We start from the raw sequence: 26,992 nt of genomic DNA, 5'->3' as shown, positions 1-26,992 counted from the left end.
TCGGGGTGGGTTTTAGTCAAGTACATGACATGCGCGAGATGATTAATTTGCGTTAGTAAATTAACCCTTCAAGAGTGACATGAGGAATCGCGTGACAATGGAAAAAAAGTTAAACGAGGGAGTGCACTTTTTTTCTCTGAACACTTTCGAGATGTCATACCGCTGTCGTGTTCAAAACTCTGGCAAAACGCCTTGATTACGAAGATGCCTTGGGACGACTATAAAAGTCAGGGAGATTTCCGGAAGCGACGTGCACTGGAAGGCTTCAATCAGACAGAATGTCAGAGGACGTTGATTTCGTTGTAGCACTGATGCTGGGTGCTGTCCTAGCAGGTAAGTGTGACAATGCCCGTGGTTTTAGACAGTAAACGCCGTGAACCAAGTAGCTTGGTTCGCGATGAAGTACTTAAATTATGTCTAAACGCGCAACGCTCTCAGGCGAAAGTTTGGTAAAAACTTACCTGTCTCAAATTTGGTTCAACATATTAACAGGCACGTCTGAACTAGTAAGCAAAATTACAAGTCACAATGATTTTTTTCTTCGCGCAGTTGTTGATGTTTTAAGTTTGGTCTAAGAGACTTAGATTCTCAGCCGGACACACTAAAAACCTGACTTCAATGAGTTTAATATGGTTAGTACAGTGTGTTTACGGCGGATTAGAAGAATTTTAATGATGTGAAATGAATACTAGGTGAACTCATGCAAGCAAAACAAAACGAAGAACAAAGAGAAAGCCCAAACTACTGTAACTTTTTAGACTGCCTAATGGTGTGCTAAAACCGGGCAGTGTGTCATCCACGCGGAGATTCAACGGAGGGAGGAGGTCGGCGCAGCGATGACTGCGCGTATTATAAGGACATCAGGGGGCGCTGCGGGCAAAAGGCGTGCTCTTTCCCGCTCGGATTGTCGTGCTGTCGTACTGTTTGTGTTCGTGTGGTTCGCGTCGTCCCTTTGTTTTCCTGCAGTGTTTTTTTTTATGATTGAGTGAACTTGACTGCAATTGGTGCCGTTCAGTGGCATGTGGGCAACGCGTGCAATTAAAAGGAGTGGCAGGGAGTCTTTGCTTCATGGAATGCAGGCTCTGCAACAAGCATCAGGAGCAAGTTCCCCGACCCAGCTGATAACAGTTGTGCTCTACTTTTCTTTTACTTTTTGCATTTGGTAAAGAATCTGGTAAATCGGTTTGTAGGCACTACATATTTTTCTAAACGGCTTTGAAAAGATAAGGGTTGGCCCAGCACTCCGTCTCTTCAGTGAGGAGGTGCTTAGAGGCCTCTTTGTTAGCAAGAAAATTGCAGGGGTTTGTGGCCCAGCGGAAGAGACTGAGTCATTTATCCTGAATATGTCGAAGCACATCAAGATCATGACCTCACACTGGGGAATGTAGAGGTACAAAACGCCATTGGCGCCGACTACGGGGGGGGGGGGGGGGGGTTGAATTGGCGCCCTTCTTCCACCCTCTCACCAGCTCTTTGGAAAAGCAAGTATCATCACCTCCGGAACCTCCTGAGTGCGCATTATCAATTTCATCTGTGCGCCCTGGTGCCGGCACATATTGATAGCTGGTGCCCAGTGGATAAATAAAAACGTATTTACGCACCAGCTTTGATCACTAAGTGACCAGAGCTGGTGAGTGGATACATTTTTCTAACCGTTCGCTCAGTTCTTTTCAAAGACCCTGCGTGGTATTAGCAAATACGATAATGGATAGTGCTGGAAATTCCTTCAAAAGCCATTGGAAGTATTTGCGAATGACGACAGGGACACCTCTAGCAGACCTGCAGCCTACGAAAGTACGCGACATAATATGTTTTGTAAGCCCCATTTTGTTTTCCCAACGTTGAAACAATTCATTACGGTCGGTGCGCGTGAGCCACGGAATTCACTGATCACAACTGCAAGGACAGCTAAATTATAGGGTCACAAAAGCAGACATTTGCTTGGGTATCATGCCATCAGCATGCTAACCGAAGTTATCCAGGGAATAACACACGTTTGGGATCTCTTAAGAGACGTCCCAAACGTTTCCCGGGGGAGGGGGGAGGAGGGAGGGGGATTTTCCGCTTATCCAGAACGGAACACTGTTAGCGCTATTAAGCAATCGCCGTGTTTTCAGTTAGAAACCAAAGGATGTCAGCAAAGTTCTGATGCTTACGAAGAAAGCTGATTCGGTTTTATAATGCAGGCGATAAAATTTCGACCCCCCTAATACTCTTTCGAAGTAAGTGCGAAAAAGCGCCAATGTCGTGTTCGTGCTAGCAGTGTCCCGATGTGAACTGTGGAATCCTGCCCGAAGTAGCACGTCTCGCGCAAAGCATTTGGCAACGAAAGCACGATAAATAATATGTGAAACAGAAGAAATAAAGAGTACCTCAAAAAGCTAGCCAAACAATACGAAACGATCAAACCCCTGCGGATCTCCAAGCCAGCCAAGCGCTACGGCTTCCTGCGCTCCGCACTCCGGCAGCACGCCTGCGACTCGTTGCGCCCCCTCGCGACCGCCTATCCGGTCTTCGCTGGAAGAGCCCCCCCCTCCGCCCGCGCTCGACACACTGCCCAGTATTCTTGTTCACCATAACTGCCTAATCACCTTGCAGTGTATAGAAGGTGTGACGTCACCCCACTGGCAAGCGCCGAAAAATATGAATGTTGCTTTCGTACTAATTATTCATTCGACGTGTTCTCAATAACAATTTTCGATATAGAGAGAGTAATTAGCATGCCGGGAAGAGTGAGAGTGATGCCTGGATATTCCGAAAATGTGCTTTAGTTTGGGTACCTCGAAAAACCACCAGAGCTCCGCTTTCACAATATGTTGGTGGCTGAATAAAATTGTAAAGAAATCGTACTGCTTTGTTGTTTGCGGTCTGCATAATCGTGAGCAATAGACCCTTTTCTAAAGTCCGTCACGCAATATTGGCGGTCTCCATTGCTTATTGATCTTTTCTAGACTTCGGCTAGGTGGCGGAAGCTAACTAACCCCCGTTACAAAGTGTATGACCCATTAGCATCCATCCATCTATCCATTGGACACGAAGCACGTGACTGGATCCGAGTCCTCGCCAAACGCTGACGCAGCGCTCGTGTCCAATACGAGCTCAGAGCGCGTGACCAAGCAATGGCAGACAAGCGTCGGTGTGCACTTTTGGGAAAAGGGGTATTGTGAAACCAAGAGTTCTAGAATTACATCCGACGCCTGTACGGACCTGCCCTAACCTACCAATGAACTTATACAGCTGCAGGGCTTCCTTCGGAGAACATTGTGTACCCGAGAATCATTCAATCGAGAGATCAGAATGGCGAAAAGACGCTCTACATCCGACCCGGACTCGTGCTGAGCCTCGAAAAAAGCCGAGTGTTTTCGGACAATTTTGTTTTTTCAATAGACGACGGTGTAAATCGACAAGACAAACTCGTGAGTACATTCCAGTCTTGCTGGTTTCAACAAAATGGTTATTTCTAGGCTATACAAAATTTTATAAATAAACGCCGTGAAAGTTGAACTAATGCTCGCTTTGCAGGTGAGTTGTACGGCCAGAAGGACTTAATAGGGGGATAATGATAAGTCGCATACATAGCTTTAGATGTTCAATGAGCTTTTAAATCATTGCAAATAACCGTAGGGTTTCAGTTGGAGGCCTGCTGAACGTCATTGAATACCCTTAAATCAGTGAATTGTAGAAAGGGTTTGTGCTCGTGCTTCCTTTATCAGATGAGAGATTCACGAAACGATCCTATAACACAACAGGTGCGTACGACAAAACCAAAGAACAAATTCGTGTTCACGAAGCGAAATTACCCTAAGTTTTGTGTAGGTTACGATGGAATTCTTCGACAGATCCAGACATTTCTTACACACATTTTACGATCAAATCCATATAGCCGGCAACATCGCCCGCTTTCCTGTCGCGACGATCGACCAACGGGCATTTATGTTTCTACGTGCTCTCCGAGCGCGTCCCAACTTTAAGCAGGAAGAGAAGACCAATAAGTACCCTAGACTGAACGCCGCGCAGACGAACGCTGCAACTGGTACGGATACCTCGAAAAAGCTACAGCAGCAATAGGGAGCTTTTGTAGACCTCATTTCCGCCTCCGCTAAGCCCTCCGCAACGAAGAAGCCACTATTGCGCCTGCGCGCCAATGGCCTTGGCTGTAGAGTTCCGAGCATCGTAGCGGGTGGAGGCGAGCGTTGCGGGACGGCGAAAACGATCTACGAAAACTCCCTAATGACCGACAAAGTGATCGCCAATGGCTGACCAGGAGGGCAAGGCCTAGCAATGTACTCCAGCGCAACGTTGCTCTGACGGTCCCTGGCCAACATCAGCTACCCACGATCGGCTGGCTTGCTGAATGTAATTTGCCTGCGCGACCTTTGTGGACCTTCCCTGTATGAATAGTTTGAACCCTGACCCCACTTTTGGGTAAGAGGGTCAGCGTCTTCCACTTGTCGTCCCCTTGTTTTCGGAAGCAGTGGCGGACGCTCTCGTCAGAAGAGGGGTCCACTCCCCTCGATTATATTTTCCTTTTTCGTGTTATATAGAGTTAGGCTAAACGCCGTATGGATGGATTCCCGACATGAGTACCTACACTTTATCTAGTATGTCCTTTTTATTACGACATGACGATGCACCAACACATGTCGAGTTAGAGCACTTTTCCCGAGCTGCGGAATCCTGGTCCAACCACCCTCTTCCAAGCATCACGTCAGCACCGAGTTGCGATTGTCTAGTTGCCCAGCGATTCATGTAATCGGTTGCGAAAGATCGCTTCAGAAGCGGTTACCAAGACGCAGTCCAGCATCTCGGTGTCAGCGCGGTTCCGCTCCCAAAGTGAACGGGTATTTACGTGGCTCCCGCTGACACTCTTGTAGTTCAATCGTATCTCCCTGAACGTCGTCTCCCTCCTGCATCCCCGGGGTCACGAAGAACGCCGCGGCGATTTGGTTTCCTGTGCGACGCTTTGCATAGCCATGCGGACCGTCTCCTTTTAGCAAACTATGGTAGTAGCGTTGACTTTGTAGCGATCCAGTTCGTAGGAAACGACCCTGGCGGTTATCCCGTCCTCGGCAGTGCCGGGTATTTGGAACTGTTTAAATTAATATAATTATGTCGACATTACACCACACTGACAGGATACCTAAACAAGCTCTGCCGGAAAAGGCACGTGATCCAAAATCCACGTCCTTCGATCATGCCGTGCTCTCCGATTGACTGTTATAGCAACAGCGCTCTTTCGCGGTAATAGGGAGCTTGCGGGACACCGCACGTTCCTCTTTTTTTTTCTACGAGAAAGCAGATTTTCTTACGTACCTCTTAGCTAACGTTTCGTAAGCTATAGGAGGTTCGTGAATCTGGCTAATGTTGAGGGTTGGGCGAGTTGGTACGACATAGTTCGGCATTAAAAACAGCGCAAAAGACGAAGGACCAGACGAAGAAGCAACACGGATACAGCGCCGCGTCCGTGCTACTTCTTTGACTTGTCCCTCGTCTTTTGGGCTGTTTTTAATGCCGAAGTGTGAATCTGACCTCTGTGTCGCCAAAGTGTATCCAACTACGGCAAACCCGCGCGGTTTTTGCTTCTCTTATCATTTGGGTTTTTGTAACGCAAGGCTTCCGCCTGTACCACAGGTGGTAACATTAGCGCCCTTACACACACCCAACTTGCTTCAGGCCTTCCTAAAATCGACTAATTTAGTGGTTTCTCATAACGCTCAATAGCTTTCTAATATTGGGAGGCCCTGAGTTCAAATGCCGGCTCCACTATAGATTTTGTCTTTCGGCAGCTTCGTAGAATTTGTTTCATTCGATAAAGTACAGTTCATTCGTCTGCATATTTTTGATTAAGCGCCATATTTCTTTATTATCGAGAAAATATTCATTAACCAATCAGCTAATTATTCGACTTATCGTCTCAATTAGACCCGTATATTATGTCCCTTTGGTCTTATAACTCCCATGTACACACCGCATTAATACAGCTTTCACCGCTTAAAAGAAATCTGCACAGCCTAAAAAGATTCTTATATACATGCGATGTGGTACCGCCAAGGTTTCGCCATCCAAGCGTGAGAAAAAAAATGAACGTAACTGACGAGAGCTTCAACATATTCACATTAAATTGTTCGTTGTGATCTTCGTTAGCAATGACCCGAAATGCACCTAATTCTAGGTACCCTGTAAACATTTGTCTGATTTTCTATACAGTATAGCCTGGCAAAAACTAAGGTTATATTAGACGTGAAACTTCTTCACAAGACTCACAACCTCCGATGAATCCTCTATTTGAACGAGTTAAGTGCTTTGAAATAAATGTCTTAGACAATTCTTTTTTAGCTGTAAATTGCTGTTATGATACTTTTAAGACGAACGTGACCGATAAACCGTTTTGTGATAACGTACTTAAAGTTTAGCTATTTTAATTACGTGTAATTACTATTGCCAATGCTATTTCAAATCAAGGTAATCAGAATTAAAACGCGCTTGCAGCAGACAATGTTTAGTACAAAATACTGATTTTCCAGCATCTATGTGTGATGTCGCCAACTTGTATATTCAATTTACATTGGTATTTTATCCGTACAAAACTTGAGTTTAATTCTGCGGTTTGGAACTGTAGTCGTACAATTCAAGCAACGATGAAAATGTGCGTACTCCTTTATTCTATTGTTTAGGACTGTTAAGTTTGCCGCACTATAAATTATGATTATGCGAAACTTCCCCGATGATGTGGTCTTCCTACTCTAGGATCGACAAGGCTTGAGCGCGATCTTGTTTGATTGGCCTACGTGCTTGCATATGGTTCAGTCGACTATGCAAACTTCGTCAGCTACCGGTTCTAGGTGCCGCGAGTAATATTGATGGTTAGTCCCACTTCCTCAGTTCTAAAATTACCTTATCCAGCCCCTCAACAGGATACAACATTTTATACAACCTAGTAGAACCAGTATCGACATCTTCAGCTCAGACATTGAGAGGTTCAGGTTCTCCCTGTCTAATATTTAAATATTTATGCTGTACCCTAAGCGAAATATTTTATGCGAGTTTTTATACTAGTTTTTTTATTTACGATCTTAATTTTAGTTTACTTGTATTCGCAACTACCTTTGTTAATTACACCATCTCAGCTAGTTTCATTATCCACATAAAATATTGTATAACGAAAGCATTGAGCGGTCATCGTAATTTTAAAAAGTGTTCTCTGTGCAACATCATCCAGGAAGTTTCATTGTTCATAAGCACAAAAACAAAAAACAAATAAACAACACACGATGGTGATGATGATAATAATTTTATATGGTCATACGTTTAATTTGCTATTTCGATGGTGGCACTAGGAAACCTTTCGGTAAATTTTTAAGCGGATGGAAAATATGGTGCATTCAAAATGAAATAGCGAATAATTCTTGGGTGCAAGCAAGTGTTTGCCAAGTCATTACAAAATTTATACCATCGTTTAAAACATTCCTTGCAGATGAATGGCAAGGAACTAGAAAAGAATTTGTATCAAGACCGAGACCACAGCTCCGTTGTCTCTGTTGAGGAAGAAGAGGGAGCTGTGCAAGTGGTATGACTTACTTCTTTTTTATAGAACGACATCTAAGCTTTTTCAAAATATATTGTTGCACACAAGTCTTCTTCTAATGTTTTGCTTACGCCTAATATTTTCGTAGAGAGGAACCCTCAGCCACAAATTCTCAATCGAGCCAATTGCGTCTGGTCGCCGGTCAGAAGATGATCTCATTGCTCACAGATTATTAGATCTTGAGGACATCGATAATCCACTCGGCGACGACTCTGGTAAGACTCAAATGTAGAAAAAAATATATATTAGGGAAGGTTTGCTTTAAAATGAGTGGAAGCATATTTAGCGCCGGGTAATTATTGTAATGCAGAGTAAGTAAAATGAGAATATATCTGCCGCAAATGAATTTAGTTGATACTACGGATGAATCAAGGAATAATCTTCAGCTCAATTATCGCCTGTGGTCCAAATTGCTCGCAGCCGCGTTTTTTGTGACATCTCTATGGAATCGTTGCCTAAAACATTATGGTGAAAACAAAATAATGTATTAGTTTCGCACTGCAGGGAAATTTTTCGTCAGGAGGCATCTTTATGACAATCCTCGAACCTAAGCACTCCAGAAAAGTACAATTGAGCAGTGATGTTCGTGACTTCACTACATACATTATTCTGAAAACAATTTGACCACGATTTATTTGCCAATTATGTTTTCTACGCACTCGGTTCCCTTTCCTCGGAAGCTCACAATCTCACAAGAAATTCAAGATATGATCGCGCAGCATAGTGCAAATTGACGTTTACCTAAACTCAAGAAGCACTACGTGAATTTTCCATTCGAACAAGACAGGATTCAACGATAATATTTGTTTATTTTATTACAACTTTATGTTATTACAGTATCAACAATATTATAATAAATTATCGCGCTGTGCCATGCCTTTTTAACACAGTTCAAGATATAAGCCTCCCAGCACAGGATGTTGGCCTGTCCACCCCAGAAGGCAAGTGACATTATACATATTTATTTATTCATTCTAATACCGTCAAGACCCATAAGGTGTTACACAAGGGAGAGGGTTGCAGTCGAAGGAAGTAAATGTAAATTGAGAAAACGTTCAACAAAAAAAAACAAATATTATCATGAATACTTTAACACAAGACTGGGGCACAAAAAAAGTTTTCAGAGGCAAAAAAAAAAAACAAAAAAAAAACGTTAAGGACAGGCAGGTTCTTACAGAAATACGCATCTGACACTGCTTCTTGTCTCATTTTGAAAACAAGTCAACCACGATTCGTTTGTGAATTAGCCTTTCCAAGCACTCGGTTCCCATTTCCTGGAAGCTCTCAATCCCAGCAGGAAATTCAATGGCTTTCACTTAAGCGCCCAAAAGCATTGCTTGATTTTTTTTTAGCAAAAAAAGAAAGAAGGAAAGACACATCTCACTAGAGACGCCTCTGTCACCGTTCTCATGGTACCACTAAAAACGTTTTCCCTCCTACCGCCCCAGTTACGGGTTAAAGTCACCATGAGAAACTGCCAGCATCTCGCCTGCGCATGCACTGTATTTTTGTCAATGAATGTAGGTTTACGTAATCTGTTTCACTCCAAGTCCGACCGCATGCGACGATATGTGGTTCGGTGAAGGACCAATCAAGCATTGTCAAAAGTGCATCGTCTCGTCCCTGAAGGGGTAACCGATTTGGCCTTGGCCCTGGGTTTTACTGGCGACGATGGAAGGACGGAAGAGAAAAGGGGCACAGTGACAAAGAGGCGATTAGAACATTGGTGGAAATTATCTAGGGAAAATTGAATGATGGACAACTAACTAGCACAGCTGTGGACAGGCGTGACAGAGGAAAATTGGCGACTCCCTCGCCGGGGGGAAGAGGCAGGTTGTGAAGTTTTTAGTTCGAAAAAAATCATTTGAAGATTTTTCTTTTGCCTTTTTAGATTTAGGCTAGGTGGCGCAAGCTACCGCCCGTTACAGAGGGTATAGCCATTAGCACTCATTCATCCATCTATTAGGCACTAAGCGGGTTTCTTGATCCGAGTCTTCGCCGAACGCGGACGCATCCCTCGTATCCAATTCGTGCTCCGGGATTGTTCCCAAACAATGCCGGAATCAGATAATTGGCCCAGCAACTCTGGCGCGCTCGTTCCGGAAGGGGTTTATTGGTATTATGAGTCCCGCTACCCGCACAATTACACCAAGATTTATCAACCCGAAAACATATTCAACGTAAGACCGTTTTGTCAGGTAGGGCTATAGTACTGCCGCAATTACTTTGTTTACAATAATCTGGAATGTTTCATGATGCTTAAAAGGACACTGACAGGGTATTTATAATCGCCAAAGTTTTTGTTTGTACATTGCATATGAGAGCCAAACTACCCTGAACAGAATTTTCGGCTCGAAATTCGGTTTCTTTCCGCCCAAAAACCTCCAATCAAGAGCTGGCCGGTTTGAGTCGCGCTCATTTTCTCGGGCCGTTTTCTAATGTTTAGACGGGCCGTTTTCTAATGTTTAGACACAACCACCAAATTTAATCAAAGTCGAGGTCATCGAAGGCATGCACATAATATTAAAAATATAAAAGAAATGTGATACCCATTTTCTGTGGCTTCTAAAAAGCTACAAACGCATTGTTTGGGCGGAAAAAAAGTATCACGGCCACGTGATTTCCGACACCTCTCTTTTCTATGCTTCTGCTTCCTCCTCAGTCCAGTTTCGGTTTCGGTTTCGAGCCAGTTCCGTTTTTTTTTCTACTTCATTAAAAATATACGTGACGCTGTAGTGAAATATTGATTATACTTTGTCTCGCCCTACGGTGGACTAAAGGCCAAAGCCACGGGCCGCCAGGTCCAGTCACGTTCCACGCTAAACTATGACATGCCTAGCATTGATTAGGGGTGGACGAATAATGCTCCGAACCCAAAAACGCTCCATCATTTTTGATAGCTTCGACACTGCAAACAGCCTGTGCGTCGTGGCTTTTTTGCAATGTAACATTGTTGAGTTACTCCCTGCTATTCAACTCGAACCACTGTCCGCCCATTCCCAACAGTGATCCGAGACGCGGGCCCTGATACGTGCATCAAAGCAGAATACCAGGCAATTTCTAGGTGGCTCGTGATTGAATATGGCGGTCCGTAGCTTTTGCCTTTAGTCCATCGTAAGGTGAAACGAAGTATAGGTAGTGTTCTGACACCATAATAAATCACATGAAAAGAAAAATTTGGTGGGTGTCGGTGTCCTTTTAAGCTAAAAAAAACAAACAGGTCACGACATATGTAGCTCAACGTTTGGGTACATAATATGGCAGCCTGGGGTGAGCAGTATGGGGTCATAATACTCCACCAGGGTTCTGTTGCGAGTCTGCGAGTCCCCAAAAGAACTCTTATTCAAACCATGGTTAAATATTAAAGATCAGCTCCCATTTTTATTACATTAAGGTGTACGAATATACATTTAGTCGCATCAGTTCGTTTTTCGTTTATGTCTTCGTTGTGTATTCATGTTCGTTTTTCTTCTGGCGACTATTTGACAGTATGGTTTCCTAAGAATTCAGATCTGGATCGAACAATCAGGAAACGTTTCGGGAGCTGGAAGGTCCCTCGTCAGACCAGCTAAGGAACTCAATAACTTTAGCTGGTCTGCCGAAGGAGCTTTTGGGTTTCGAAACGCATCTTCATATCACGATCGACACAAAAACTTCTAACCACCCGAGGAAAATGTTGCTTTATGTTATTACTCAGAAGTGCTTGTTTAAGTGAAAATAATGAATAAATACACAAAGAATTGACGCAGCCTCTGGGTGGCGGAAGTGTCCAAAACGTCCAGATATTTTCTTGGTCAGGTATTGCCCAACGGTGACGTAACTGCCACTGGTGTTAGTATCAACATTGGTATAATGTTTCTACCTTTTTTAGGTGAACCTGATGTACAAACAACTGACCAAGCCTAGAATACAGTTCATCGTCCTGAGCATTACGAAACTCACGGTGCGTAGCGGAACAACATTCTTGCTTCTCACTAATAGCTGCCAAGTTCGCGTCTTCGTCTGTTGTTTAGCGTTCGCGCCTTGTCGTGTCCTCTTCTCTGCTTTTGTCCTCGTCTTTGTTGCGCACAAGATTGTATAAGAGGTCTTCGTCTGGTTTGTTTAGCGTCACTTCCCGCCCACGCATGAAAAGTGGTCCACGAAGTGGCAAGAAATGACGTCACCGAAGCCGGCCTGTCACGTTGCCGGATTTCTCGATCCTGGCGGTTGGTGATAAAAGTACGACTGAACGCGAGTGTTGCAGTGGTCGAGGGGGCCCCAACTCTTGGTGCCGAAGCTTCCGGGGTCTGTCACTCCAGAGAGCAACTTGCAGCGGAACAAGCATCTGTCACATGCTGGACCGTTTCTGTGACACCGCTAGGGTCGCGGCCGGCAACAACGTGACGGAGCCGTGTATTGGGAGAGTTTGGTCATTCATTCGTTTGAATAGGCGAGCATCTCGCGGATAGCCACAGGCCACGAAGCAGCCCTTGGCGGTTGTCCTCAGCTCTAAGAATGCGACTTCCCTAATTTAAGCCGTTTTAGCGTCACTGGAGTAAAAAGATACTCCTCCTGGCGATTGAAAACTTGGCGCATGTGAGGTTTCGTCATGTTCATATTCCACGGTAGAATAAACGAACGTGCGCTTCAAACCAGAGCAAATTGCGTAGTTGCGGTACACTATAGTTGCGAGCAATGCTCCCGATCTGTTTTTGACGCCGTTATCACCTAGACGCCGAGATTTCACGCTTCTATTTCACGATTTAAATGTCGTTTCCAATATTTTGGTGTCGCGGTCTGCTGATTGGTCTACGCTGCGTCGCATTTTTAGTCCACGCTCTAACCGCGGAGGAAATATTCGGCGCTGGCGGCGGCCTGCGCTCCGCCCGTTGGCCAAACTCTCCCAATATACGGCTCTGGAACGTGACAGATGTACGACGTCATCGGCGGAAATCGAAAGACCACTTTTTTAGGATGCGGTATAAGCACAGCTTTCTAGACGCGTTCAAGGCACCATACATAGATTTCTTTACATGATCCTTTTATATGGCTGTCACTTTGCTCCAGAACTACACGTTCAGTTATCTCAGGACCCATCCTAAAACTAATCGAACGTTTATCGATCTTTGCAAAACTATCGGAACCATGAACAGATACTCGAACAGAATGTTCAATAGGACAACGCAGGATGCTATCGTCTATGTCTCGGGGTAAGCAAACGAATCTACTACTTAATAACGAAGCGTTTAGTAAATCGTTTCGGTACCTCCGATAACGATACCCGATAACGATACGATGGATGCGCAAATGCGTAAGCGGGGTATCGAATATCCTTATCCGAGTTATCGGAACGATCTATTAAAACCAGTGTTGGCGGGAACGCGTTACCTTCAACGGCGTAATCTGCAACGCGTTACCTTTTTGGTATTTGCTAATATAGCACTCGTTACTTTTTCAAAACAGTGACGGGTAACGTATAAATGTTACTTATTTTCAGTAACGGGGAACATAGTTACGTTATTTTCTACATCTTCCGCAGACCTAATAAAATACTTTATATTTATTTGCGTCTTGGCGCCAAGTCCTATTAATTGCTGCACTCATCCCACGAAACCTACACGCTTTTTCTCCAGTGTCGAGACAGGCTTTCGGCGTCGATGCCGGCTGAATAAACGCCGTTCAAAAGTGACACAAAAGTAACGCGCGTTACTTTTGTAACGGTATCCGTAACGCGTTCCTTTTATTTATAGGTAACGTAGATCGGTGACGCACTCCTCTTATTTTCACGTAAGGAGTAACGTATTCCGTGACATTTTTCCTTCGGTAACGCATACAGATTTACTAAAACTCCCTAACGATGACTCAAAGACCTGGCAAGTGTTTCGTTTGAGTGCGCGTCTTTCGGGGTAATAAAGGTCTTTGTTTGTAAATTGTTGACTTATATTGAGGGTGTCTTATTAAATGTTTACAGACTGTTAAGAAAAGCCGCAAAACATTCCCTAGTGGGGTCTGTGCAGGTCAGTTATACGATGAGGACATAATATATGGAGTTAATTGTCCTAAGTAAATTAATTAACAAAAACGTGTAAATAACCTGTTAATAAGCAAAGATACACTGCGCCATTCAGGACCATTATTTCGGTAAATTCTGGAGAGCCTCGGAACACGTGGGCAGATCGGTGGTACGCTTAAGTTCTCACTCGTGCAACATGGCACAACCTGGGGGTGCGAGAACGTGGCCTCGCTGATTTTTTGTCTCGCGTCGTCCGGGTTTTCCCGCCGCTAGCCTTGCGCCCGTCACACCAACTTTAGCGCTTCACCGTGCTTTACACGCGCTCCTAACCTTTCTAAAATGACTTTGTAATATTCAATGACGCCCAGCAAGGTTCCAATTCAAACCATATGTTTATTTTCGTTAAATGAAAAGATAAAAGTTAATTATTCGACCCATCGCGACACTTATCCTTCAATATTATGTCCCCAAGGCCGTATAACTCACCTGCGCACAGAGCGTTAATGTAGCACTCAGGGATTTTTTAAAGAAACATATGGAAAGCTAAAAAAATAAGACCCCGTATAGAGGTGCGACTGCTAACCCGGTGCTTTTCAGGTGCATCACTCGCGAATCATTTGATGACCGTTTGCGTGTGCGAGGTTCTCTTATATCGAAGCATGCCGGGAGGGAATACGACACCGAATGTCATCCAGCGCGAGATTTCACTCCATGTGGTCCGAGACTCGCTGTACTTGCACACACTGTCACGGATCCACAATTTTTGTCTCTGAAAAAAATCTATATCCCTCACCAACACTTCATGTGACAACAAGCCGGCGTTTTCCCACACAAGGTGCCTGCACTGCATCTGCGCAGAAACCAGATTCGCGTGAAAGGAAGCACCGGCGCATGCGCAGTGCCGAAAGCAGCGCCACCTTGGTGGCGTGACGGGAGAGAGTTGACTGGGTGTATATGACTTGTGACTGTTTACAGATTGGGAAGTGGGATTGCCTTCATGGGATCGACTTTTTGTGGCAGTGAATTCAAAGCTAGGGGGGGAGGGGGGGGGGGGGGGGGCGAAGCTACGTCTTTGTGCTTGCCAAATAGTTTCGGACTTTTAAATAGGCGAGAATTTATTACCCTGCTCTATGCAGTCGCCTTTGGTTTAAACGGTCGTGGTTTGGATGGGACTGGTTCCATGAGACCGATGCGCGGTTCCCGCCGTGCTCTTTCGCTCCGTTCACTCTTTCGTTACCTCCACTTTCCCTCTCACAAGAGGAAGAGTCTTCTGCCACGCTTCCAATGACGTGCCGCTTGGGCGGGAGAGAAGGAGATCGAGCGGCCGTGGCGGGAGCACAGATTACGCGACAACGTAAAGCTGAGGCGCAGCGACGATGCCGTTTCCGCGAAACCTCCGACACTCGGGAGGAAGGATTGGCTCTTCGAAAACAACAGTGTGCGAACTGTAGGCGGCGATCAGAGGAAACTGTGGTGGCTACATCCGAAACCGCCGACGTCTTGGAGAGCAGACTGGCTCTCCGAACACAACAGTGTGCGGACGGTTGCGAGGTTGGAATTCCCATCCCTTGCTGAGTCGAAACCCCTGCGCTAAATACTAATACATTTTGTTCAGAATCTAAGTAACGACAGCAGCGATTTCAGCATAATTTTTTGGCTTCGGTTTCTATTTGCGTTTTAGGGTGAAAGTCACACGGTTGCTAAAGTTCATCTTTTCGTACGAGGATCGTGGTTGAGGGCGCTGAACCGGGATTGCCGAGCATGCATACATATCCTCGCCTGTTTCCCAACGTTTCACCCGTTTTTTAAGCACGAGCCAACCCCTTTTCTGAAGCACTCGGACCGACTCACGGGGTAATTTACACCGAGGTCCATCTCGCCGATTTCTATTTGTCTATCGACCGACGCAGATGTGTGGCGATGATTTGGGAAATGGCGTGTATTTTATTGGCGCTTCAATTCTGAGATCCTTAATACATAAAATCTTCTGGTTCTGAATAATTACAGCGCGAGCGCGATATACCGAAATATTAGCACAGGCGCGATATCAAATCCTTTTAGGATCGCGTTCAGTTACTGCTGGCACCAGAGAGTTCGGTGGCGCACCACAGCTCGGAATACGTACAGCGAAAGATCGCGCTGCAGAACTTTGGGATTCCGGGATTAATCAGCACCCCTGCTCGCATATGCCGGTGAGCTCGCTAACCAAGTGCTATACAGAAACAATGCAGGGTCCCGACTCCCTCTTTCTCAATCGTGCGTTGACGTTGCAGGCCACTTGCTTGGTTTGTTTTGACAACTTTTGGTTGCCAAACTTCACGAAAATTTTATAGGGCGAACAACGGGGCGTTCTCACGGAAGGTCGCAACGATACACCATACCGACAACCAGGGACAGCCAATACAGTTAAGCGCGCTGGACGAACTATGACCGTGTCACTCCCCGTTCCCCCTCACCTTTTATACACCCATATCAACTAGGCAAGACATGTCGTTGTTTGGGAACATGCGAGTAGTGACTAAACACGAGCATATAACGTCGTGGCAGGGGCTGTGTTCAGAAAAATAAAAATCTAAAACATTCAACACGGCGTCGCCCCCTTTTGATGGCAGCCTCTGCGACCGCGGAGGTCGCTCACCCCGAAGCCGGCACTGTCTCCTGCCGTCGATAAATACCACAAGCGAAGGAGGCCATGTTTGTTTTGAAGCGAAATAGAAGAACTGCTGCGAAATTAAACAAAGAAATTCCCGAAGGAGCTAAAGGAAGAAGTGCTACAAGTTTGGCATATCCTGACTAATATACCACTAAAATCGCAAAATCAAAGCTAAAAAAAGTTTTTTTAATTAGTTAAGCAAAACTCACCAAAATATTTCCTTTGAATTATATTCAGTTGCGCAGTAAGACAGCGTGCTTCTGCGCTGTAGCCCTGGTTTCATTTCCAGAAAATGTTGACCCCATATAGAGTGAAAAATAATACTTATATTCAAATTTACAATGAGGAACGTTTGTATGATACCTGGTTTCAATTTAGATCCAGAAGGAGCCGACGCTAAGAGCTGATGAGATTCATGAAGCTGATCAAATGGCGTCAAAGGTGTAAGCCACTCAGCCTTCCCTGTACACAATTGGTTCAGCGATGATAAAACGCCTGTACAAAAACGTCGCGGGCACCCTCTTGGTGTGCCTTTCAGGCTGTAGGATCGGTCCCCTCAGCTCGTTTTGCGTCGGCAACGTCCAGACCTAAGGGGAAACGAAGTACAGTAAAGTAAGACAGCTAAGTTGAGAGAGGTTTCTTACATCGCGCAAAAAAAGAAAGAAAAGAAAGCAGTGCTACAATGTCCTCTCATGCGCGAACGGGACGGAACCGACGAGAAACCAACCAAACTCCGAGTAGGCCCCTTGCTATACGCTGTTGGGTTTGATCATTGGAACAGCACCAAGATCATTGGAGCCCCTTTAGGAGTGGTGAACACTATATAGTAATTGAGAAGATCCATGCGGCAGGGAGGAACTTCAGTTGCCCCTCCTCCAGCTCTACCTTCGATAGCCCTCCGGCCTCGAGCGTGCTCGCCGAGGCCAAGCACGAAGGAAAACGAAGAACGCGTGCATGGGTGCTGGGCGTCTTGTCAGCAGTCTCGTGCACGTTACTCGACAAAAGTAACCGATTACAGTTACAATTACTCTGTGTTTAAAAAATATTTTGATTACCCGAGAAGAAGAGTAATTTGTTTTTAATCGTAAACGTATTCGTTACATTTCCGATTCCTTCAGATTTTCAACGCGACACATTTTCCTGTCGGTTTATAAACAGGTCTTTCCTGCTGTTCATTACTGGTTTACGATTCCCGAACTATAAACCACTTATTTTCTTAATCCACCAAATTCGGTAAATCGTCCTCCAGTCGGAGAGTGGGTTCGATGGTTGCTCGGTAGGAAACTTGCACATAAGGGTGCCATCAGAAAGCGGAGGGGAAAACATAAGTAAGTTACGCGCAATTGTAATTCTTCCAAAAGTAATCCAAAGACTGTTGAGATCACCTCCTAAAAAATAATCAAATGGTCACAACATTGCTCTAACAACGAATCGATTAGAAGTAACTTGATAACTTGTAATCTGCACCTTACAAGTCTGGTTGTCAGCGTCGACGCTTTAACCACGCGCTACATTGAGCAACCATTGCGGACGTTCTCTCGTCTTACCGAGATACCGCACTACAAAAGCGGGGGTTGACGAGCCTCCACAAAGGCCTATGCTGAGGAGAAGGACACAGCAGCACCTAAGGTGGCAATAACCTGTGCTGCTGTGTCAATTGTGAAGTGAAGCGAACAGAGTAAGAGGAAACAAAAACTGACGGTCGCTTATGGCAGCGCCAGTGCACAGTTGCCTGAAAGCGTCTAGGGAGTTTTAGTAGATCGCATGCGCTGCGGAAAGCGGGCCCAGCGGACGCCTGCTCAATACATGCTTCGAAGAAACGGCACGAGATCCCGCTAGCAAAGCGAACCTGTAGCGAACGATCTAATGAAATTTCCAAGTGACTACAAGCGTCCTCTAACTCTGGTGAATGTTAATCTCAAAAAGGACGCAAAAGCGTGCCAGGAAAGCTCCACGAGTGGGGCTTAAATGGTTGTGGGATACACAGCAGTTCGTTGTCGAATGGATACCACAGCAGGCGGTTGTTCGCTGCAGTGCCGAAGGTTATTATTTTTTTTTTCCGTTTGATCGACTGATTGCTCCTTCGCTCGCTTGCTTGATTCATTAATTGAGTGATTTATTTCTTGCTCGCTCGTTTGATTGATTTATTGAAGGTTAAGGTCCTTCACTTATCGGCAGGAGTATATTTATGGCTCACTAAAACTTTGAGGTCTGCCTCTCTCCCCAAAACACGTGGGTGGTTTATAGAGAATACCCCCATTCTTAGGAAAATCTTTGGCCACTTTCGACTGTGACTGCTAAAGATGGATATTTGTAACGCAAAATCAAGACGCGCTGCACACGCAGCAGTCATGGTCACATTTTATGCACTGCTATCGCGGTTTAACTTCGAATCACTCAAGAATCACGCTACTTTGATGGTTTTTGTTTGCTTTACGTCTATACCACGATTTCTGTTTTTCCCCTCAGGCTCTCGGGCGCAGGTATTTCTGGTATGTACAGGTTTTTATTTCTTAATCAGATGTTAAATAGTGAAGCTGGAAATCTTCCTAGTTGGAATAAAATCATTTATGACAATGACAAACCACTGATCGGCTGGTAACACGGGTGATATATAAGACACCGTAGAAAACAAAACAAAAAGCTCTGGTTTTAGTTTTGAATACTTTTATTTGGAATATTGAAATATCCACATCACAAAGAAGTGTCTGCACTAAAGGAGCTCTAATTCACGCGTCAAATAGATTGTGTCAACGTCGTTTTTGTAATGCGAACATGTCGTCCATTTCTCGCCATTGACTTTTGCGACAATGCAGTTGACGTAAAATCTGTTTCACACACTTGCGTTGGTTCGCAAAAGAGTGCGTTACGCAGTCTTGTGATCACTTACGACGAGGGAATACACTGGCACCACCAATTAGATAGCCGTGGAATACTCGAAGATATTCGTATATTTACTTATTCTTTCGCTCATTGTACTTTCACCACGGGCTCGAAAACGATTTTGACAATATTAGTACCACCATTCCTCGTAGATAGTATGTGCATTTAATCTCGCGAATACTGTGAAACTTTCGCTCTGAAGAAACGCAGCTCGAGGGCCACCTCATTGATGGCGACACCGCGCCAGTGGGTTCTCTAAAAAGTTGAGTTAAAAAAAAAAAAGAGGAAGCAACTTAAACAACAGAGAGCGTTTGCACATTAATGGCTGATGCCTCCGGCGCCAATTGGTTCCAAGTGCGCATGCGTGGTATTGTCGCGTGGCGTGGGAAAGCTGGAGGAGGTGCCTAAACGCTCGCAGCCGATCAACGCTTGCGTCACCTCGTCGCAACACGTATTGGTAACGTGATCCATAAGCCACGGGACAACGATTCAGCAATTGGAAGCATTCTGAAACCTAGACAGGCTGTGTTTTCTAGCCCTATGTGGTTACAAGAGCGAGTAACCTAGACCACATAAGACAAAGGCCTGTTAGCAGATGCCCGAACCGTACCAAGCGGAAAACACACTGATGTATTTCGAGGGTTCGGGGCAAAGCAGCAGACGCGTCGGCGGCAACGCTAACGCAATTTATATGGCGCTGCGGGTTTGCACCAGTGATGACGTTTGCGTGTGGTTTGGAGGGGGAGGACTTGTTTTCCAGCTGATATTGTCGTGGTGCAGTCGATCGGAGGAACCGCATGTACGAAGCATGCCTTCAGAATACCATGTCTCCTCTGGTTGATGAAGCCCCGTCTGTCTTGTCAGGATGCTCATTTGGTTGCCGCGTGTGCAAGAAGAACCCCATCACCACACAATCGATGAGGGTAATAGACCAACCTAGACTATCGGACGCCCAAGTCCTAGCTCACAAAATGGGACACCTGTGAGTATGTCACCCTATTGTTTATCGAATCCTTCGAATTTAACGGCGCAGTGGCTGCCAGGAACTTGAGCTATTGCAGCAATTAAGAACTGTCTCTTCTGTCAGTCTCGTAGAGGGCGGTTTCTCGTGACGTACTTCCGGACCAAAACCTCGCCAAGCCCTATGTTGATAAACTTTCGCTCCATGTTGTTTTATCTGTGGTTTTCACGCTCGCTCGAGTTTTCTTTGTGCCGTGATCAGCTGTCCTAGCCAGTGTGGTCGGGAACATAAAAGAACGTCGGTTGGAACTTGATGTTTCTACATACCGGTCTTTCGAGCTAAAACGAGCCGGTGCTCGAAAAATCGGCTCGTCGGCAGGCAAAATAGTCCCCAAAAACATTGCCAAGCAGTACCTAAAAAAAGAAAAAAAAAAATCCACGAAATAAGTTTAGTTTGTGCGCCCGAAATACCTTGCCAATCGTACATACTTATGTAGTCGACGGAGCACCTCGCTATGCTTGTGCCTTTGACCATCATCAAAAATGACGCCAACAACTGAACGTATGCATGCAAACTAATTGGGAGAGAGTGCCTAATGCTGGGCATCAACGTGGTGGAACGCTGTTTACCGGAAGTCAAAAAGCGTTTCGTCGAACCGCTCGTCTAACCAAGCGGAAACTTGAAACGCGGAATTTACCAAGTTGGCGGAGCAAAAGGAGCCAAATTTTGACCACTACACAAAACTTTGTTCAGAACTAACCATCAATGAAAAAGTACCTCGAACGTTGCTGCACAAAAAGGTTTTGATTCCCATAACTCGGACAAAGATAAACGTAAATTAAAGACGGGCGTAAAATTGGGGACACAATCAGAGGGTGGGGGTGGTGGCTTTCGCAGACTAATTAGAGGCGTAAAGAAGGCACAAATGGAGAGGCATTTTAGGTTAGCCCGATTCTACACAATGTCGGAGACTACCCCGGTGAAGAATTTTTTACTCGCTTATACGGGTGCGCTTTGTTCTGTTTGGGCGGGAAGGGGGATGGGAGGGGAGATGGGGATTTAATACTTTTCCCTCCAATTTGGTATTTTTCGGTATCAACTTCCAATGTCGGAGAAAGAAAGCGGATTTGACCTGAAGGGGACACGGGCGTGGGATTCCCGAAAATTACAGGTGACATCCGCGGGACCCCGGAAACTTGAAAAACATTTCTGTACCGATAAAAAAATAAACGAGAGATAAGATGTGTAATTCCCAAGCAAGAACAAGCTTCACAGACAGTAGATTGTGCACTGTGTTCCAGGTCAGCGCAAAATAAAGCCGTAGACAAAGATTTCTTTCGTGAGTAATGCTTGTATTTTTTCCATGTTGATAAAAACAGCTTGGGTGTCTAGTTTTCGGGGTGTATTAATATGCATCAAAAGACAAAAAAAAAACAAGAAAAAAAAACAATTGAGGTATACACTCGTAGTCAGTTACCAGATGTCCGGGGAACACTCAGAAGGAAGGCAAACACCACGGTGTTGCTCTTTCGCCGCTGCGTGAATGGGCCATCTGCTAGTGGCGTCAGCTGCGCTCTGATTGAGGTCAAAAGAAAGTATAGACATGCGCAAGTATAGGGACTCTGGGAGCCACCGCCTTGCTACCGGAGTCAGAAAATTGTCTCATAGTCAAGCCCTTGCAAAAATTCCAGCTTGGCAAAACATTTTTTTTCCAGCCTGGCTCAAGCAAAAATGTTTCCATCCACTGTGCCCAGAACAAATTTTGTCTGTTTACGAGCGAAAACCTCCGTTTACCGTGAGTTTTTGCTGCGTAAATTGTCATGCCATAAAGCGCCAAATTCTAATTTCTTTGAAAACTACATGACCATTTGATATGGGTGCAAATTGGTGACCATCGAATGATTCCTACTTGCCAATAAACGACAAAAGTGAAGACAGCTACAATAATTATCCCCCTCCCCCCATTTCAATGCTTAAAGGTGTTTGGGTTTCTTTCCTTTTCTAGTAGCTTTATACTTGAACATAATCTTGAGACATTTGCGGAAAATGTGGTTCTAAGGAAAGTTCTTTCGGGTTCCATTTATATTCCGTGTCACTCTAAATGTGATCGCAGCCGACGCTATGCCGAGCGCAATTTCGTCTGTTTCTGGACACAAGGGTTGAGATGATATCTGAATGCAGATCACTTATTGGCTGATCGAAAAAAAAAGCTACTGGGTAGCCCTCGAGGAATCTAGCATTGAGGTCTACCCACAATCCTTCCAATCAAGAACCAATCAGAACTCGGCGTCGTTGTGACGTCACCGCAGCCCCTGCTCAAGACGCAGACGAACTTTCGCTCCGCATAGTATCTGATGGAGCCAATCAAAGGGTTCCAAAAGCGCATGGTCATGGCGCTCGTCGTCTTTGTGCGTATGACGTCACCGGTGAGAACAATCACACATAGTAAATGCGCCTTGATTTTGCGATATTGTTTTTTCTGTACGTCACATAACAAACGTATGTAACTAACGTTTCAGGCTCGGAATGAATCACGAAGGAGAGTGTCCTAGGACTTACACACCGGGAAATGAAAAGCTCCGTTGCAAAAAGCAGGAATTCGGATACGTGTTGGGTTCCGGCAAACCACCGCACTATTTCTCGCGTTGCCTTCAAGACCAAGTGAGAGGCTGTCTGATGTAAGACCACTTCGCTCATCCAATGTATCGTTTTTTTTCTTGTATTTTTGTCTATAAGTCGTATTTACGTACCATTCGGACCGCTCCGTAAATCTATACGGCCCCCGCGGTGACACTGTACTGAAAAGCCTGCATGTGTGTATGATTATGGCGGTATATATGTGATCGAAAGCAAGTTTCAATATGCTCGCAAATGGTTCGAACGGAACATACAATACCGTGGCATATATCCACAGATAAGGGCCATTCTTATGGGAACAAAATTTATGTAAGTTTATTTCAAATAAAAAACGAAAATACTACTACTAATTATAAAATATATATGCAGCTCAAAACACTGTGAAAACTCTGGTTAGGAGCTGCACACACACCGTCGTCGGGGCCCGACGTTGAGGAGAGACAGTACCCAGCACTAGTTCCGGCACATATAACTCTACCTAAACTCGACTGGAGTTCGCGACACAGGCAACTGCTACGACTTTCTCCGTCCGAAGGCTTGCGATGGCTAACCGCCCTTTTTTGCTGTCTCTCTTCTTTGTCCACTTTTCTTCCCCTGGCCGCGAGGCGAGGATTCTTGGTAATCTGGCGCGAACGCCCACAATGGGACACACACACACACACACGTGCCCGCACGCACAGCACCGAATGAGTCGGTAATATACTCCGTCACAACACGGCATAATATTTTTAATATTTTCTGTAGATTGGTGCTAGTGTCACTAACAACTGAAAGGATAGTACGGTAAAATCTCGTCTTCCACAAAACAATATAAACTATGGTGTCCTTGCGTTTTGGAATATCAATCGCAGACTATCCGAATTTTCAATTTTCCGCCACGCATGCGGTAATTTAATTTTAAAGAGAGCCCAACTGCACAGATTGCACCCGCAAAACACACACGGGGTCATTCAATGCCAAAGGAGACGGGGAAATTTTATAATGTCTGGGATAGGTACTAAAAAAATAGTTTGTAAAAGAAAACCCCTAAACTCTAGGAAAAGAGTTTTTTTTTGTGAAAAAATAAATATTATTTTGGTGAAGTCATTTCCTAAATTTCTAGAATATGCATAAAAACCACGTAGTTAAGAAAAACATACGAACATCAAACCGGTTGCCTATTGCAGAAATTTAGGTGGGCGCCTATTTACTTAGTAAAATGACCTATCTTACACTAAGATGGAAACGTTGAAAAACTCCATTTTGATTCCAGACGAACCTCCGAAACCTAGAGACTTCATACTATTCTTTATTTTTCAGTTAACTTGGGTTTGGGTGTTACCTACAATAATATTTTCCCCTATTCTTCTATAACTAATAATTCAATTTCTTGTATTACTTTTTCAAAGCCTCGTTTCGTTGCGTTCTAATTAAATTACAGAATCTCCAGTTTATGTAGCAAAGGCCACATTGAGAGCCAGAAAAACCAATTTGGGCTGCGGTGCCCGACACTTTCGAAATAACCAATATTTAAAACCACATCAGATGTTCAACATCTACGATCATTTTCTAATTTCTACCGAAAATTTCTAACTAAAAAAACTTAACCTATTAGCCAGTTAAAGACTTATCGCGATTAAATCATTACTGGATCGATCGGATTGTATAATAGATCAATTCCCCAGCCCTACTCGTTTTCCACACGAGCTGGGCTGAGTTCACGCCGAAGGCTGACGCAGCCCTCGTGTCCATCACATGATCAAAGCACGCGCCATAACAATGGCGGCCTCGGATAACTGGCTCAGGAACTACTACATGGCGCTCACTTTTGAGAAGGGTCTATTGCAATGCCTGCGCCTCTATGACGAGATGCTCGGCGGTCAAGACACCGTGCGTTTTCTCGAACTGTGAAGTGATATCGCGCTGAAGCTCATCTGTTAACGCTTTGCCAGAACTAAAATCGCCAAGCGTGTACATCGTTCGCAATAAGAGCGCTCGAAACGCACTGTTCTGTGTCATATTAAGCTAACAGATTTAGTTCAGAACAGAACAAACTTAGTTGTTCTGTATTTTTGTTTGTTTGTTGTTGTTGTTTTTGGAAAGGAAGACGGTAGAGTAACTGTATATGCTGCTCTTGAGGACCAGAGTAACGCGGCGGTCTCAAATTCCGGCCTCAAACTATTGCGGGAAGCTACCATTGCTCCCACAGGAGACGCGACGGGTGCCACCATACGGCAAACACATTGAGGCTTTATTTTATCCCCTGAAACGAGGGGCCAAATGATCAAACTGCCCAAATTTAACTAGTATTTTTCTCCGATGTTCGCTGGAAGGCACTCGTGTTGTACACGTATGCCTCGAGGGCACGTTTTACACAATGTCCTCTCATTTTGGAGAGATGTTACTTTTGCGCAGTGACCAACTGGATTTTCTTATTCAGGCAAGCGAGAGAAGGGTGCTTTGACTTGACGGGGGGCAAGAAAATCTTCTAAGAGAAAGCGAAGGCCACCAGATGTCAATAAAATCAAGATTTTGATTGTCCAGATTATTTATTTCGTGTAACAGAATTTTATGTCTCATACTAGAACGCTTCAATGCCTCATTTTATTATTTTTTTTTTTTGGAGGGTGTATACACGGCGTTTGATTTTGTTCAAACACACACATATATGAAGGGTGTTTTTCTTTAGGATTTAGACTTGTTTTAAAATAAAAGCCGTGAAAGTTACACTTAAGCGGTTTGTGCAGGTGAGTTTTACGGCCAGTGGGACATTATGTGGGTGTCTAGTCTTTGCGATAAGTTGGCTAATTAATTAAAATTTTAATAAACTTTTTAATAAATGAAAATAGACATATGGTTCCAATTCGAAACTTACTGAGTGTCATCGGAAACCACTAAATCAACTCTTTTTAGACCGACTTGAAGCTCGTGGGAAACTCGGGGGCGCGCCAAAGTTACCGATCGTGAAGCAGGCGCATAGCCAGCATTGGCGGAACGCGATGATAATCTTATCACCAGTGAACGAAAGGTCGCTGGTTCGATGCCAGCCGAGGAACAAAAGCGAAATTTTTTTTCGGAGGAATGTCAAAATTCGCAGATGTCACGTAAACGTTTTGGTAAATGTCGTGTCGCCGGTTTTTGTACCTTTTGCGTCCCCGACGCGTTTTCGCTCAAGGACTTTGAAGGTCGACTGACTTAATAATATGCCCTGGAACTCCTTCCCTCTTATGTGGTACCCGTATATGCAATAACGGTTAAATAAATGATTATGACGAAGGCGTTTCACTTGTGCCTTCATTATTGATTCAGAGTATTAGGAAGCAGAAGCATAAACAAAAATCGTCGCGCGGAGCGTGTAGTGTGAAGGCTACGGCCGGGCGTCGGCCAGGTGAGGCGTACGGCGATGAGGCAAGGGCGGGGCAAGTAGCAGTTCAATAGAAGTTTTATTAACGAGCGTATAAGAAAAGGAACGAGGCACTGACGCGCCGCATGGTTCGGTCGCGCCAAAACACAGAAGCCGGCTGGGACACTTGTCCGGCCAGGCTTGACAGCAAGGACGAAAAAAAGAGCGGGCCGGGGTAGGTGGCGCTAGTAGCTTGCTCACAACAGAGCTGTATATGGGGAGAGTTTGGTCAGTCTATGATCTCGCCGCCGTAACGCTCTCCTCCCAAGTGAGCCAATCAGCACGCGGCGTAGAGCGAGAGGCATGAGCGCATGCGCGTGAACTCCCGGCTGCTCCCAGCTGAGTGGGGACGGCCGCCATCTTCGATCATTCTCCCGGCGGAATGCGTGGGATCGGCATCTAAATCTCGATTATTGCCTTTTATATCGCTGGCTCTGGCAAGAAAATGACATTCTGTTATTCCTCAGTGGGTTAAAAAGCTAATCAATGAAGATTTTTGAACGTAGGGCCACAAACTTTTATTCAGACGAAAAAGAAGTCGGCCCGTAGCAGACGACGTGTAGCCTCAGCAGTGCTCCTCTCTGACCAGTCTTCGACAGCGCTGCTCAAAAATGGCGGTCGTCTCCTCTCTGCTCCCTTCTTTCTCTCTCGCTCCTTCGGCGCTCTCCTCCCTTTCATTTACTTTTCTCCTCTCCGCGCCTTCGTCGCCACACCCAGTGGCCAAACTCTCCCAATATACGGCTCTGGCTCGCCATATTACTCTGTCATGAAACATATTTACATTTGCTATAACTTGTACAAGCCTCTACAAGGTGTTTTTGATCGTTATTCGGGTGTCAACAATTTTTTACTCTCGATAAAATGATGAACCAGCACAAGAAGATTCGAAGCAATGGAAA

The 26,992-nt window shown here is 45.0% G+C and overlaps 1 protein-coding gene across 1 annotated transcript; it reads left to right on the top strand.

The window, feature by feature from the left end:
• Window positions 1-278: 278 nt before the first annotated feature.
• LOC120838078 lies at window positions 279-22,756 on the top strand. Its single transcript, XM_040207830.1, has 10 exons — window positions 279-333; window positions 3,238-3,416; window positions 7,475-7,567; window positions 7,674-7,800; window positions 9,287-9,303; window positions 11,457-11,528; window positions 12,632-12,774; window positions 18,700-18,722; window positions 19,978-20,095; window positions 22,594-22,756. The coding sequence occupies exons 1-10, from the start codon at window positions 279-281 to the stop codon at window positions 22,754-22,756; spliced, it is 990 nt and encodes a 329-aa protein (XP_040063764.1).
• The last annotated feature ends 4,236 nt before the right edge of the window (window positions 22,757-26,992 follow it).

Source organism: Ixodes scapularis, unplaced genomic scaffold, assembly GCF_016920785.2.
Source record: "Ixodes scapularis isolate PalLabHiFi unplaced genomic scaffold, ASM1692078v2 PGA_scaffold6__148_contigs__length_123643588, whole genome shotgun sequence".
NCBI lineage: Eukaryota > Metazoa > Arthropoda > Arachnida > Ixodida > Ixodidae > Ixodes > Ixodes scapularis.
This window is presented reverse-complemented; position numbering and strand designations above follow the sequence as displayed.

Coding starts and splice junctions, on each gene's coding strand:
- LOC120838078 (XM_040207830.1), top strand. CDS start 279: ATGTCAGAGGACGTTGATTTCGTTGTAGCACTGATGCTGGGTGCTGTC. Junction 3,417..7,474: donor TAAATCGACAAGACAAACTC/GTGAGTACATTC, acceptor CATTCCTTGCAG/ATGAATGGCAAGGAACTAGA. Junction 18,723..19,977: donor CTCGGGCGCAGGTATTTCTG/GTATGTACAGGT, acceptor CTGTCTTGTCAG/GATGCTCATTTGGTTGCCGC.